This window comes from Mastomys coucha, unplaced genomic scaffold (genome assembly GCF_008632895.1).
Source record: "Mastomys coucha isolate ucsf_1 unplaced genomic scaffold, UCSF_Mcou_1 pScaffold3, whole genome shotgun sequence".
NCBI classification, from domain to species: Eukaryota; Metazoa; Chordata; class Mammalia; order Rodentia; family Muridae; genus Mastomys; species Mastomys coucha.
The window spans coordinates 13795079-13810755 of record NW_022196909.1 but is presented as its reverse complement, the minus strand read 5'-3'; the positions used below and the strand labels follow the sequence as shown (position 1 = coordinate 13810755).

Here is a 15677-nt window from a genome sequence, read left to right as displayed (position 1 = left end):
ATTTCTTATTTCTATGTTACCACTTTAACTACCTTGGAAGATTCTGCAATGGAAATAGGTATTTTCTTATTTATCATATAGGAATGACTTTTCATTCATTAGAAAGCACTAGATGAATATTTATTCACTCAGATGAGAAACAAAGCAGAATCTAATAGCATCATGCTCATCAGAACCTACACATTTCCCTACATGCCATGCAGATACCCACTCTTTCCTTTTAGAATCATGCTTTGGATATGATGATGGCACGATGTAACTGCCCAATGCAAAGAAAAAATTAACAACACCATAGACTCATATGTTTGAATATTTGGTCTCAGTTGGTTGAACTCTTTGGTAAGAGCACAAGTTATGGGGCCTTGCTGGACAAGGTGTGTCCACTGAGGTATTTCCAAAGCTCATGCCAGTTCCAGTTAGCTCTCTCCCTCTGTCTTCTGCTTGTGAGTCACACATATACTCTCATTACTGCTGCAGTGCCATGCTACCCACTCTGAGGGCCATGGACTTGCCCTTTGAAACTGTAAGGAAATCCCCAGTTACACGGACCTACAGGATTGGGAGTTTGCCTTGCTTAGTTTTGATTAGGTCCAGTAGTTCCTCACTTTCCCTCTTCTGGAATGGAAATATATATATTCTGTGCCACTGTATGTTAGAAAATGCAAAAAGATGTTTCGAAAAACCAAAAAAAAAAAGAAAGAAAAGAAAAAGAAAATGCAAAAAGAACTTGCTTTTTGCATTTTAACAGGGCTACAATTAAAGACATTGCTTTGAGTCTCAGAAGAGACTTTGAACTGTGTGAGTGCAGTGCCTTCAGAAGACAGAAGAGGGCATCATGTAACTCCTGAGACTGGAGTTACACATGGTTCTGAGCTGCCATGTGACTGCTAGGACTCTGCAAGCATAGTCAATGCTCTAACCATTGAGCTATCTCTCCAGCCCCAAGGCTATCAACTTTTAAAGTGTTCAGACTGTGAAAGGCTATGAGCACTTCTGAAGATGGACTGCATGCATACTGCCATGGGCTTATTGGGCCAGCAAGTAGATTATGGTGATTTGAATGAGAATGGGCCTCCAGGCTAATATATTTGAATGCCTGGTTCCCACTTGGTAGAACTGTTTAGAAAAGATTAGGTGTTGCCCTATTGGAGGAGCTGTGTCACTGGGGTTGAGTTTTGAGGTTTCAAAAGTCTAGGCCATTGCCAGCTACCTTGAGCTCTCTACCTGCTTCTGACTTGTGAATTAGGAAGTAAGCTCTTAGCTACTGCTTCAGCACCATGCCTGCCTGCCTGTTGACATGCTCCTAACCATGATGGTTACCACGTACCCACTGAACTACATGCAAACCCTCACTTAAGACTTTTTCATTGTATCTTGGTCACAGTATATCTTCACAGCAATAGAAAAGTAATTAAAAGGTCAATGTTAAGAGGATTTAGCAGCATACAGGCTCAAATGAACAACTAAGGATTAACCAGAACAGGTAACAGTAACAATTAACTACAATCAAATTTAATGTACATTCTAAAATATTTTCTCAACTAATCTAGGCAAACTGGTCTTTATCTAGAGGGTTAAAAGACATCAAACAAAGATGTCTTTGTTCAATTTGTTTAAGATGGTTTCTCTGTATAATTCTGGCTGTCCTGGAACTTGCTCTGTACACCAGTTGGCCTTAAACTTACAGCTGTTTCCCAAGTGCTGGGATTAAAGGTGTGTGTGACAACACCCTGGCAAAGATTATTTTTTTAAACTACAAGGGGTATAAAAATTTATTAAAGTTCATTAATAAACAATAAAACGTGTTGCATTATGGCATGTACCCAGAAAGGGGGAAAAAATCAACAAAGCACAAGAAAACAGAAGAGATTTCTATACTATGTCAACAGTAATTTAGTCTACAGAAAGATACTATTTCCAACAAACAGAAGAAGAATGAATCTGAATTTTTGGGCGGCTCAGAGATTTTATGCCTACTATATATAAAGTGAAACCACATTAACAGAACAACAACAAAAGAGGTTAAAAATGCTGGAGCTCACAAAAATATTCAAACAATATGACTATGTGATTAAAAACAACAATAAAAAACTTAGAAGAGAAATAAAAACAGCAGCTAGTGTGGTGGCACACATTTATAATTCCAGGATGCCTAATACAGATGGGTAATCAGGAATTCCTATCCTTAGTTAATTAATAGGTTAGAGGCTAGCCTGATCTATATAAGACCTTATCTCAAAACAAAAGAAAAATCCAAAACAACAAAACCCCCACCACAAACACTACCACTACTACACACAAACCCCAATACCACAACTGCAACCCTTGAATAAAGACTGAAGCTGGGGACGTTAGTTCAAGTGGCAGCATGTCTGCTCTGCTTATCATGTGAAAGTCCCTGGGCTTAATCACTACCATCATGAAAAAATGACAGCAGACTGAAAACAACTTATCCTTACCACAACATGCTACCTGGGTTCTCATACTGCTTAAAAGACATTAGTGTCAGAATAACCAGAAGATTCATCCCTTTTGGAAACTCCCACATGCCTGGCTCTTACCTGGAAGAGTATCTTGAGGAATTTCTCTCTGCACTGGTGAGAAGAAGTCTTCTGCTTCTTCTAACTGATGTATCACATTTGGCTTGGAAAAGTGATGCTCTGCTCAATCGAAAAGGGACAGGGCTTGGAGGTCTGCTTAGAGAAAATCCTGTCCTGCTCCAACATTCTATCCCCTCCTTCCCCCATGCTGTGACATGATGACTTCAGGTCTTTGACAGTGACAACTACATATCCATTCCTTTAGTTGGATTTCATGGGTTTCCTTGACAACAAAGGTACCATAAAGTAAAAATGGAGGTTGGTCAACTGAGAGACATTCTGGAAAAGCTTCCCTGCTAAATTTGACAGTTGAGAAAGAACTAGTCAGGACTATCAACTTTTGTTTCTGCTTAGACATAGACACAAAGCTTGGAGCCACAGCTATGAAATAATTAGAGAGGACAGAAGACTTCCTAAGAACCACAAAGAAATCACAATTTTTGATGATACCCCTGAGCTGCTGGATATTGACATCTCATAGGTTTGACGGGCCATAAAAATTATAGGCAACTGTCCCTACAGCTACAAACATCCCTTATAGGCTCTGCCCAGTATTCAGAGACCCTGATGTATCGCTTGGATGAAACTTCTCAAGTCAGACCAAAAAGCTGCCTTTTTCCCCTCTACCAAGTTCTACACTCCCTTAACACTTCTCCTCTGGTTCGTCCAGCCTAAGCCCAAGCACAAACAGTTCAGATGTAGCACACATTCAGAGTTGGGGTGCTGGCAGGTAGAGTCAAGACTGGCACTGAACTTCCAATCCTCCTCCACCTCTGAAGTGCTGGAATTAAAAGAGTGCTCCCCCAAACAGATCTTTATTAAAGTGGAGGCTGGCTTACCCACTGAAATCAAGTTACTGTAGTTCTCCATCATGACATCCCTGTACAGGCACTTCTGTTGGAGGTCCAGCTGTGCCCACTCTTCCTTGGTAAATGTCACGGATATATCTTCAAACTTCACAGACGCCTAAAAGTCACAAGATGTAGTTCAGCCACAGGTTTTCCTCTTCCATGGTGACAGAAAAATAGAAAGGCTGAGCAAGATGACCCAGTTACATTTTATTTATCTCAAGTTCCTTTGTCTGAATCCTAGAGCACTAATCAGGGGATAAGGGGAATCTGTGGTCTATGAAAACCTGTTCATTTCTCACTAACCAAGGAATAGGACTGTTGGCTCCTATCTATAACTCTTTTCTTTTCTTGTTTTTGAGCTGTTACTTCTTTAATGTAGCTGCTGAGAAATAAACATGAGCCTTTTCTTACACTTGTCAGTTTCTTTCACCAGACCCCTAGCTTAAAGAAAGAAAATACAAAAAAAAAAAAAAAAAAAAAAAAAAAAAAAAAAAAAAAAGGACAGTGATCCGGGAAGGTGTCCTCTGTCCTCTCCAAGAAGGCAGTGGCACACATGTGCACACCCATACACAAAACAAATGTAAGAGAAGTGGCTTTTGTTTTTGTTTTAATTGAAAAGCCTCAAACTGGCTTGCAAGTTCTGGTTCAGAAATCGGTTTGTTTGTTTCTTCTATTCTAACTCTTGGGCAGTCCTTCAACTCCTTCCACAACTCTAGGGTATTTGAGAACAAAATCTCACCAATAGCCTGCGCCTGAGCTGACTCAAAAGTTAAAAAGAAGCCTTTACTCACATGGGAGCAGGACGTTGGAAGCGTGGAAGCCATACTGTCTTTAGTCTTCTCTAGTGGGAGTTGGCAGAACGCTGACGAACCTGAAGGTGGAAGAGGCGGGGGGCACTAAGGAATGTGCCCAGTGGCTCCCCCATCTTTGCCCATATACCGACCTCAGCAGGATATGACCAGTCCATCCCAAAATTGCAAAGTGCCCATTGAGTCCTCTCCGCGAATTCCATAAGTTTACAAGTAGGTTTCCCTTTAACCGAGAGGGGACGGCTGATGTCCTCCAATCCAGAACGCGGTTGGTTTTCTTAAACTGTGTTCCCCATCTAGAACGCGATGTCTCCTCAGGATCCGAAATCAGGACTACACACCTTCCCCCGGGTCCGTAGAAGTGGAGCTACTAACGAAGCCGACACTGGGCTCCAGAGGTTGCAAATAAAACAGAAGATGGGCTGCTGTCCCCGACGGGCTCTCACGCAGGGCTACCAGCGCCTGCGAAAGTCACAATGGCGCTCGCCGGTGAGGCTTGCCCCAAACTGCAACGGCTCGCTGGTCCGGACTACAACTCCCAGGGGCCCTCGCGGACGTCGAGCGGCAGCAATCCGGAGGCGTCCGTCCTGTTGCCGGGCTAATCCGGAAGTCCGTAGGAGTGTGCTATTGGCTGCTAAAGAAGTAGGATGGAGCCTTTGGAAGAGACGCTGAGCACCGGTATCTCTGTGGACAGAGACCGAGGCTAGGAGGGAGTTGAACCAACTAACAGGAGCAAATGAACTTGGACAAATCGTATGCTGTGGATGGGCAAGTGTGGGGGCCGGAAGTGCCGGGGTTAGGTCAGCTGATGGATGTACGCAACGTAGCTGAGTAAGGAAGGCGGAAGGAGGGGACGTACCGAATGTACAGCTCAACCAGTGTAGAGAAGACGGACCCGGATGGAGGCGGGCGGTGGATCGGAGGCAAGGACTCTTTTGCTGACCTTAATTAGTAAGTGTTCTCTAGGGAAACAACTGAATGGACAAATGAACGAATGGGTCTGTCTGTCTGTCTGTCTGTCTGTCTGTCTATCTGTCTATCTACTTACCCTATCTATAATCCACCCACCCATTGTTAGAGGGGATTTATTAAAATGCCTTACCCGTAGGCTGTGGTTCAACTAGGCCAATACTGGCTATCTACCAATGGAAGGTCCAAAAATTCAGTACTTGTTCAAAAATTCAGTACTTGTTCAGTCTAGAAAGCTGGACTTCTCAGCTGTATATATCAGAATCCCAAACAGGTAGGATCTAATGCCACTGATGTAGTGGATTTACTAGAGAGAGCAAGAGCAAACAAAGAGTGAGAATTTCTTTCTTCCATGTCCTTTATATAGAATGTCAGCAGAAGGTGTGGCCCACGTTAAAGGTGGATCTTCTGACCTCAAAAGATCCTGATTAAAAGTGGGTCTTCTCACATGGCTGTGGTGACTCATATCTTTAATCCCAGCACTTGAGAGGCAGAAGCAAGTTGATCTTTATGAGTTGGAGATCAGCATGGTCTATACATCAAGTTCCCGGACAAAAAAAGTCTATCTCTTTTTTAAAATTAATTAATTGATTAATTAATTCACATTACATCCCAATATCAGCCCCCTCTCCTCCCAGTCCCCCCTTCTTTCAGTTCCTTTCCCTTCTCCACTGAGGACCCCTGTCCATATCCATACCCCTTACCCCACCCCTCTGCATTAATTACTATAAGACTAGGCACTCCCTCTCTCACTGAGGCTAGACAAAGTGGCTCAGTTAGAGGAATGGAATCCACAGGTAGGCAACAAATTGAGGAACTGCTCTCACTTCAGTTGTTGGGAGACCTGCATGATGACCAAACTGCACATGTACTGCATATGTGTAGGGAGCCTAGGCCAGTCCATGCGTGCTCTTTTGTTGGTAGTTCAGTCTCTGGGAGCCTCCAAGGGTCCAGTTTTGTTACTCCATCTAATGTTTGGCCGTGGGTCTCTGTATCAGTTCCCATCACCTGTTGGGTGGACCTTCTCAGAGGACAGTTATGCTAGGATCCTATCTGCAAGCAGAATGGAATATGTTGGGGATTGGTTCTTGTCCATGGGATGGGTCTCAATTTGGGCCAGTCATTGATTGGTTATTCCCTCTGTCTTTGCTGTATCTTTGTCCCTGCATATCTTTTAGGCAGGACACATTTTAGATCAAAAGTTTTTTGGATGAATTGTTCTCCTTATCCTTCCACTGGAAGTCCTGCCTGACGATAGAAAGTGGCCACTTCCAGATCCATATCTTCCACCACTAGGAGTTTCTGCTAGTTACTTTCATCAACACCCTAGGGCCTCCTCTATCCTGTTCAAGGTCTCTGGCATATCCTAGAGATGCCACCCCCCAGCCTATTTCCATTCTCTCTTCCCTGCTCTCTCTACACCAGATCCTCCCTGCCCCACTCCCCTCCCCACCTCCTCTCTCACCCAGTTCCCTCCTTCCATCCACCTCTGATATCTATTTTATTTCCCATTGTGAGAAAGACTCAATCAACCTCTTTGGGTCCTTCTTGTTATTTGGATTCTTTGGGTCTGTGGATTATAGAGTGATTATCCTGTACTTTATGGCTAATATCTACTTATAAGTGAGTACATACCATGCATGTCCTTTTGGGTTTGGTTCTACTTCCATCCATTTGCCTGCAGAATTCTTAATGTCCTTGGTTTTAAAGGCTGAGTAGTATTCCATTGTGTAAATGAACCACATGTTCTTCATCCATTCTTCAGTTGAGGGACAGCTAGGTTGATTCTAGTTTCTGGCTATTATGAATAAAGCTGCTATGAACATAGTTGAGCAAGTGTCTTTGTGGGATGGTGGAGCATCTTTTGGGTATATCCCCAGGAGTGGTTGGTAAAACTGGGTCTTGAAGTAGAATTGTTCCCAAATTTCTGATAACTGCCAAATTGATTTCCAAAGTGGTTGTACAAGTTTGCACTCCACCTCTTGCTGTACATCCTTGCCATCAGGTGCTATCACTTGACTTTTTGATCTTAGTCACTCTGATGGGTGTGAAGTAGAATGTCAGAGTTGTTTTGACTTGTATTTCCCTGATGATTAAGTATGTTGAACATTTCTTTGAGTGTTACTCTGCCATTTAAGATTCTTCTGTTGAGAATTCTCTGTTTAGCTCTGCACCCTATTTTGTTTTGTTTTTTTTTTTAAATTGGGTTGTTTGGTGTGTTGTTGTCTTGTTGCAGGAAATATTAAAAAAAAAGAAACAGGCCAACTCTCTGTGGGGTCAGACCACACTCTCGTGCTCCTGCTGCCACTACCAACTCTCTGGAGCTAGCCACCGCAGCATTTGACTCACTTGTCCCAAGAGCCATTAGTTCCCTCTATGCTATAATCCTCTGTAACTAGCTGTGCCAGACTCCAGTAACCAAATAGATCTCCCATCCTTATGGTTTGATCACATAATACCCAGTAACCAGGTAAAATCAAGGCTCTTAAGCTTATACTTAACCAATTAGACTTATGCATCAATAAAAATCACGATGCTAATAAATAATTTCAGGCCCAACTGATAATGATAAAACTTTACCCAAATTATTCTAATGTTTTGATAATACCACATCAGCCTCTATCCATCTTCTCTTTCCTCCTGAGACCTCTCTGTCTCTGCAACTCTTAGCTCCACCTACCTTTTCCCTGCCCAATCACAGGCCTCCCCTGCACTAATGTAATTGGACAGGAAAAATCCTGTGGCATTGTCTATCATCTTGAGATCTTTATATATTTTGAATATTAGCTCTCTGTCAGAAGTCAGATCTCTATGAGTTCACGGCCAGCCTGTTGTATAGGCTGAGTGTTTGATGTGTAGATTGAGTTCCAGGAAAGCCAGGGTTGTTTCACAAACAATGAAACAAACAAACCCAAAATATATCTTCAAAACAAAACAAAATAAAATAACAAAAATGGGTCTTCCTACTTGAAATGATTGAATTAAAAAACACAAATCTCTCAAAAGTCTATCCAGCTACTTGGATTTTTAGTTAATTCCAGATTTATGAAGTTGACAACCAAGAATAGTTGTTACAATGACACTAGATCCCCACAAGTAGTTCAAGATAATCTCTCTGTCTCAAGATAGTTAGCACAGTTCCATCTGTAAATTCCCTTTTGCCCTGTGAGGTGATGTTCATATTTGTTTATCTGTGGGTTAAGATGCTCTTCAGTAGGAAAAAAGGGGCATCATTCCAGCTACCATCAGAAAAATGTACTTTATACACATACTTAGATCCTCCTGGCCACAGGTGACACATCTACTTCTTAGCTTTGAGTAGTTAGGAAAGAGAATAACCAATATTTTGACATCCATTGAGAACACCAGTTTCTGGTGCACCAAACAAGGATGAAGACAGTCACAGTTAATGCAGAGGTCAACTTGAGTGAAACTCATGTGTTCCAGGGGAATACTCTCAAGTTGAGTTTTTGAAACTGAGAGCTCTTTATGGTTTAAATTTGTGGACTTACTGATAGCAGAGATCTTGAATTGAGTGAACTCACAGTGTCCAAGGAACAGTCCAGAGATGGAAACCTTGGCAGAAAGCTTTATTTGGGAGTGCTTGAAAGGAAAGATGGCTTTCCATGCTAGGTCAGGGGAAAGAAAGGGTGAGTATTCTTCTAATTAGGGAGGAAGCCACATTTCATAGGATTCTTAGTGGATGAGAAGAGCATCTTTAGGGATTGTATATGAGACTGCCTCACTCATTTCTTGTCTAGGTGCTCTATTAGAAAGCCATGATAAGGATGCCTGGCCATCTAGCAACATGGGTTAGCCCTCAGTGTAGCCATATGCATTGATTATGTTTGCACTGTCTCTGTGATTAATCCATAGACCTATCTATTACTCTGATCTAAACCACTCATTGAAATGTATCTTGATGACAATTGGGTTAAATGAATCAGCACAAAGTAGAAAGCCTATAATTTTGATTAAAGATTTGGAAAATATACTAGATTAGAAAATGGCCTCTAAAATTGTCAGGCCCTGATCCCTGGAACCTGTGATTGTTATTCTCATGAAAGGCCAGAGACTTTGCATAAGTTTCCAATTTCAATGTGTTTGGATTGGGAAGATTATACTGGATTACCCATGGAGCTATGTGCCTTTATAAGAGGCAAGCAGAGATATTTTAATATACATACATATAAATACACAAAAGAAGGTGTTGTCACCACAGAGGCAAAGGTTGTAGTTATGTATCCAAGTCCTTCCACTGGTGTTACTGCCTGTCTACAGGAGGTGGCCTTTTCTGGTTCCATATCCTTTATGTTGTGAGTCATAGCTAAGGATTGATTTTTGAGCACCTTCCTTATCTCTTGAAGATGTCTCCCACCTCCCCACCACTGGCAGTTGCAGGTTTCTATTCATTCTCATAGACATCTGACCATTCCACCTGTTCCTCCCTACATCTGATTCTGAACCCTCTCTTCCCCTCCCCCTCCCTTCTCCCTTCCAGTTCCCTCCTTCTATCTGCTTCTTATGACTATTTTATCCCCCCTTCTAAGTGAGATTCAAGCATCCTCACTTGTACCTTTTTTCTTATATAGGGAAGTCAGCACAATTTTATGAGTCATTTTTCTTCTGCTATTACATGTATTCTGGAGAACGACCTCAAGCCACTAAGCTTACATGGCCCCAAACTTCCTGCTGAGCCACCTTTCTTATCTTATTTTAGTTACTTTAATTATCATTTCTGTCATAATAACAATGCCTTATCAATATATCATATATTTCATAACTATTTTGCTTTCTTCTTTGATTTGACTATTTAGAACTTTTCAGTTCATTCTAATCTCCTTTTACTGAAGATCTATATTTTTGTTCTGTTGTATTGTTATTGTGTGCTTCTTTTCTTTATACTTTTATCATTATGTGCTAGGAACATATAGTTCTTCTGTTAACATTTAGTGCACTTTTCATGGCACTTCTGAGAATGTATTTAATATATTTGAAGTATATGTTATGATTTGCCAATTTTTGTTTTTTAGAAATGTCTTAAGAGATTGCAAACATGGATACAATGCCTTTTGTGTTTTCAGTTTCTTTCAATAAACATGATGAAAATACATCAAATTGAGAGAAACAAATATTTTATAATGTTAATATATTAAAACACAAAGCAGGAGATTGAAGTGTATTTTAGGGTACAGTGATTAGTTCAAGGCCCAAGATTCAATCCCTAGCATGTAAGTGAAAAAAATCCAGCATGCGTTGGGAGCACTTGAAAAAACAACTGCTTTTTTTACATTATTGATCTGTACATTTTGTATTGGTTGGTAGTCAAAGGTAACTCTATTTGGATTTGTTGTTTCTGTTGCATTTATTCATATTTTTATTGCAAAATCAAATCAAATCTATATTGAGGGGGAGCGGTCCCTGCAGATATCCAGGCAGGGAAGCAAACTTAAGAAGAGATGCAAATGAAAACTCAGTTGAGATTAATTTCAGCAAGCTTAGTCAGACTTCAGGGAGTCTAATGCCAGGCAGTTCATTGTCAGCATAGTTAAAATAGTTTCCAGGCAACGGTAAGTCCAGTCAGTCTAGGTCCAGGTGCATAATAAAGCTTAATGTGTAAATACATAGACACTCTTTTACAAAATACACATGGCCATGAAGGTAAGTTCTATAGCTAAAAGGCCTAGAAAATAGCAGAGAGGTCAGCCATCAAGTATGTGTGATATCTCCTCTAAGAATTAGTAATGGTCTAGGGAGGGAAGAGTCTTAAATGAGCATTCTGGGGAATTTGGGTGACATATACCTTTATAGCAAAATGTCAGTGAGGTCTGCCTCCACAGAGAGCAAAAGTTAGCAAGTCATTAACATAATTCACTCTCACCTTTCTGTATGGAACAAAGGTAGATAATTTGTGATTAGCATTACTGGTTTTCTGGGAGTGCAGAAACCTTGGTGGCCCCAACAGTATATTCTGTGAGCTAGTTTGTTTTGTACTGTTTTGTTTGTTTGTTTTCCTATGTCTGGTTGTTTGTAGACAGGGTCTCCTGTAATCCAGGCTGGCTTTAAATTCCTGATTGTCCTGCCTCCACAGTCTCAGTGATGAGATTACAAACATGTATGACCAGGTTTTTGTCTCATTGTTTTCTTTACAAATGTTGTAGTGCCTTATGAATTAAGCTGTTTTGGTTTTTTGAAATTAGGGTCTTATATTTTACAGGCTGGTCTTGAACCCTTGATGTGTCTTGAGCTCCTTATTCTTCTGCCTCCACCTCCCAAGTGCTGGGACTATGTACTACCATGCCCTGTTTAATATTTCATTTTAAATCTTTCACCCTTGCTAGGAAGAATATCCAAAGCTTTGTTTCCTAATTTGATTTTTTTGTTCACTTCACCATCCAACCTTCAGAAAAGTTTGAGTTATGTGTTTATAAATTTGAGACTCAAGCTGCTTAGTTACGAAAGCTTTCTATTATAACTGCAGTTCCTGTGTTTGCTCACTTGTATTGGGCTAAGAGCCTTCATCTTCTTCTCTTACAGCAGTCTGTTGGTCTTCCTTGTTAGTGCCCTGTGATAGCTGGCTCATCTCTTAACTGGTTTATGGTGCCTTGTTTTTTGTTATCCACAACATTGCACATCCTTATTGGCTGGGTCATGGTAAATGTCAGGCCAGCGAACGTGGCAGCTGCAAGCACCTTCTTTATCAATGGAAGCAACTCTTCATGTCTCCTGTTTTGTTCTGTCCATCTCTTTGGAGTGTGAGAAGTTCAGTCAAGTCTACCTAAGATGTTACAGAAAGGAAACCTCTCCCAAAGGAAAACACGTCTAAATTTGTGAGATTCTTAAAATGCCTTTTTCTCTCAAATAGCCTATAAAGAGACAGAGAGAGAGAGAGAGAGAGAGAGAGAGAGAGAGAGAGAGAGAGAGAGAGAGAGCGCTAGCTTGCTTGGCTTCATTTGTATACACATCTAGGTGGACAGAAGACCGAGTCATGAGCCTTTGCATCTTTCTTATTTGAGAAGCTGTCTTTTCAGAAAGCCCAGGCTGCCACACACACTTTGCATGACGGCAGTATTTGAGGCGTAAACTTCAAGGAAAGTCACTCAGACCTTACACCACTCGTGTCTAGTCTGTTTTTCAAAGCCGAATCCCATACACACCTGGCCAGAACCCATCATCCCTCAGAACAAGGGACCCCGTAAGAAACCCTAGTCCGTGGCACCAAGCTATCTGCCCTGTGAGCTTCTGGTGCTCCTTCGGTCCTCTTTCCCATCTCACTGTGGGAGTACTGAAGCCATACAAAGATGTGTGCCACTGTACTGGGCTCCCCACCCCCTTATTGTTCTGGGAATGGGACTCATTTTCAGGTTTGCATAAAGCACTTTTACCTGAGGAATCATCATGTGCCACCATACCCAACAGTTCAGTGTGTTTCAAATACAGCTTTATAACCACCAGCACAACCAATACAGAAATCTTTTATCACCCTAAACAGTCCCTTGTAGCAGATTCTGTTTTCTCATTTACAACTCTGGTCTGATATTGTTGGTATTATTGTTTTTGTAAGAGACTTATTTATTTCTATTTTATGTGTGTGGATTTTTTTTTTCTGTATGTTTGTATTTAACTCACTTATGTGGAGTGCCTGCAGACTTAAGAAGAGGACCACAGATCCCCTGGAAGTGGAGTTACAGACTGTTGTTAGCTATCATGTGGGTGCTAGTAATTCCACCTTGGTCCTCTGGAAGTGCAAACAGTGCTCTTAACTGCTGAGCCATATTTTCTGTACTGTTTTCTTTAAAACACACACACAAAACCACATGAAACATTTTCTTTCTTGTGTTCAAAATGGAGAAATCCAGTTTTAACTATTTTGGTGGTTAATCTTCATTGTCAAATTGTCTGAGTTCAGAAAGATCTAGGCTTTTTTTAGTGAACTACACCTTTGGCATGGGCCTTGGGAGATGGAGAAAGTGGTTAAGAGCACATATTGCAATTCCAGAAGATTGGAGTTCAATTCATAGCACCAACGAGGCAGTTTACATCTGTCTGTAACTCCAGCCCACGAGAATCTGACACCTTTTTCTGGTCTTGAGAGCACTGCAGGCACGTGATGCAGACATACATGCACGTAAAACACTCATACACATAAGGAAAGAAAATAAACATAGCTTAATGTTTATTTTATAAATTATAACTTTATAAATATTTATAAATTATAACTAATGATTGCCAAGAAAAGAGGTGTATTTACCTGAATTTTAGTATTTTCACCTATAAACGTGTTTTTGTTAAATTATGTAGTAAATAAAAATAAGGCTCTAGAACAAAATTATAACATCGGGAGAGTCCTGGAGATCCTGAGGTAGGAGACTCATATCCAGAGCAAACCCTCTCAAAAGACAGAATTGTGGTAGAAAGTGAATATCCATGAGTCATCAATAACTTAGTTATCACTCTGTAAATAAAGGTGAGGAAACATTTCTTCTTGATCGCAATGCCTTGTGCCTGACCCTCCATAGCTTCAGGTACCAGTACAAGACTCTCAGATCAGAGTACACAGCAGTCAGAGGCCCCTGAATCTCCAAGATGCATGAGCATTCCAGGAGCTCGCAGGGGATGATGGGGGGAGCTTGGGGGTTGGGGGTGGGATGAGCTTCTGAGCACTTGTTGCCAACAAGGCCACTGCTGGAAACCTGTCTGGGTGCATGGTGCAGATGCTCCTCAGCGCTGCATCTGGTGAGGCTGTCCGGCTCTTTCCTGCTGGTTACTTCTGGAGTCCTTGTCTGGAGTCCAACCAATCTTGGAGGTTGTACCGAGATCCTTTGGGCGCCTGGGCCCTTCGGATCTGCTGGTTTCGAGCTGAGTTGGCTGCCAGGCTCCAGTGAGCCACAGGGCTGTTTTCAATGGCTTCCCCTTCACTCTACTAATACTTGCAAAATCAATCAATCAAGCCATCTGTCCATCCATTGGTCGTCTATCTCTAACTATCTCTCCCTCCCCTCTCTCCCTCCCCAGGGAGGTTCATGTGCCCTCCTCAGTTTTATAAACTGTTTGCCATTTCTTCCTTGGTTTTCAATGGTTTTATTTCCCTGGAAAAACACACTTTTGTTCATCCTCCTCCAACAACTTTTCCTCCACTCTCCCCTTTCCGCCATCTCCTAGTCTTCTAATTTGAAAGATTTCACACCCACAGCTAAATTGCAGGCATAATTTAATAGATAATGATGAAACCGTCCAGATTATCACATAGTAACATTTAGCTACAATAGCTTTTCCTTTCTCTTAAACACATGCCCACTATATTTTACACACATAATGAGTGTAGCAAAGGTAGGTGTGAATGTGTGTGTGCGGTGGGGGGTGTTTTACTAGAAGTAATACTGTGAATATTATGACACTACTTTTAAATTTTTTAGTAAAGATTCTCTTTAAAATGTCAATCTAGCTTTTTTTTTTCCCCCATTTCCATGAACAAGGGACAATGGGTATCCTACCAACCTTCCAGTGGCTACACCACTGAAATTAATGTTAATCGTGTGGGGTTGGAGAGACTCGGTGATTAAGAGCACTTTCTGGTCTTCAGAGGACTTGAGTTTGGTATCCAGCAGCTAAGCTTTGGGGCATATAGAGCCTCTAATTCCAGCTCTAAAGGATTCACCCAGCTATCCAATTCACTATTCTGGCTTTAGAGAGCTTCAAAACAGAGGTGGCATTCACTCATATAGACACACATATACAAATATATAAAAATAAATCTTACAAAAAAAGAAATGTCTCTATCAACAACCTTAACTGCCTGTTTAAACCTCAAAAGAGGGCATGGAATTCCATGCCCCCACCCTGACCTATGATAGAATGTTGTTGGGTCCAATCATTGTACAACTTATATATAAGTTTTTAAGTTTTTTTTTTAAAAAATGGCTTGTCTCAAGGTTCATTCCTGGGTCATGTGTGGGATTAAGTTTGTCTTTTCTGTTACCTTCAACTATTAATGCTTTTTCTCTTTCATAATTTTGTAATGTTTTGATTGGATGTTTCTGAAATGACATAGGGTGTTATTTTGTCGGATGTGCCTTTGTTTAATTCACACTGACACTGACAATCCTTTTCTTGCCTTGCAGATAAACATTTAAGTAAAACAAGTTAAGTTGGTACGTAGTGGTCAGTCTTTGATCATATGGTTAAAGTGCTTGCTTTTATTAGTAATTTTTTTTTTTTTTTGATTTTTCGGGACAGGGTTTCTCTGTATAGCCCTGGCTGTCGTGGATCTCACTTTGTAGACCAGGCTGGCCTCGAACTCAGAAGTCCATCTGCCTCTGCCTTCCAAGTGCTAGAAGTAAAGGCATGTGCCAGCACTTTTTTGATTTTTAAATGCCCAGTGTTCCTGATTTTCCCTCGTTTTCTATAGTTAGATAGTTCTTTTTTTTTTTTTTTTTTTTTTTTTTTTT

At 41.0% G+C, this 15677-nt stretch overlaps 1 protein-coding gene and 1 long non-coding RNA gene across 3 annotated transcripts in view; one reads left to right on the top strand and one right to left on the bottom strand.

The window, feature by feature from the left end:
• The window catches only part of LOC116074370 (neurotrophin receptor-interacting factor 2-like), a 13450-nt gene extending 8663 nt beyond the window's left edge, over positions 1-4787 (bottom strand). The window contains exons 1-4 of one of the 2 annotated variants that reach the window (XM_031346886.1): positions 4602-4787; positions 4243-4322; positions 3440-3566; positions 2562-2660 (exon numbers count right to left, since the gene is read on the bottom strand). In XM_031346886.1, coding sequence (XP_031202746.1) covers positions 2562-2660; positions 3440-3566; positions 4243-4275 — 259 coding nt within the window. In that variant the 5' untranslated portion in view covers positions 4276-4322; positions 4602-4787. Of the gene's footprint in view, positions 1-2561; positions 2661-3439; positions 3567-4242 lie in introns of both variants that reach the window. The other variant, XM_031346887.1, reaches the window with a different exon arrangement.
• Positions 4754-15677, top strand: part of LOC116074371 — a 22826-nt gene continuing 11902 nt past the window's right edge. Inside the window, exon 1 of the long non-coding RNA XR_004112184.1 lies at positions 4754-5211. This is a non-coding gene — a long non-coding RNA (uncharacterized LOC116074371). The remainder of the gene's footprint in view (positions 5212-15677) is intronic.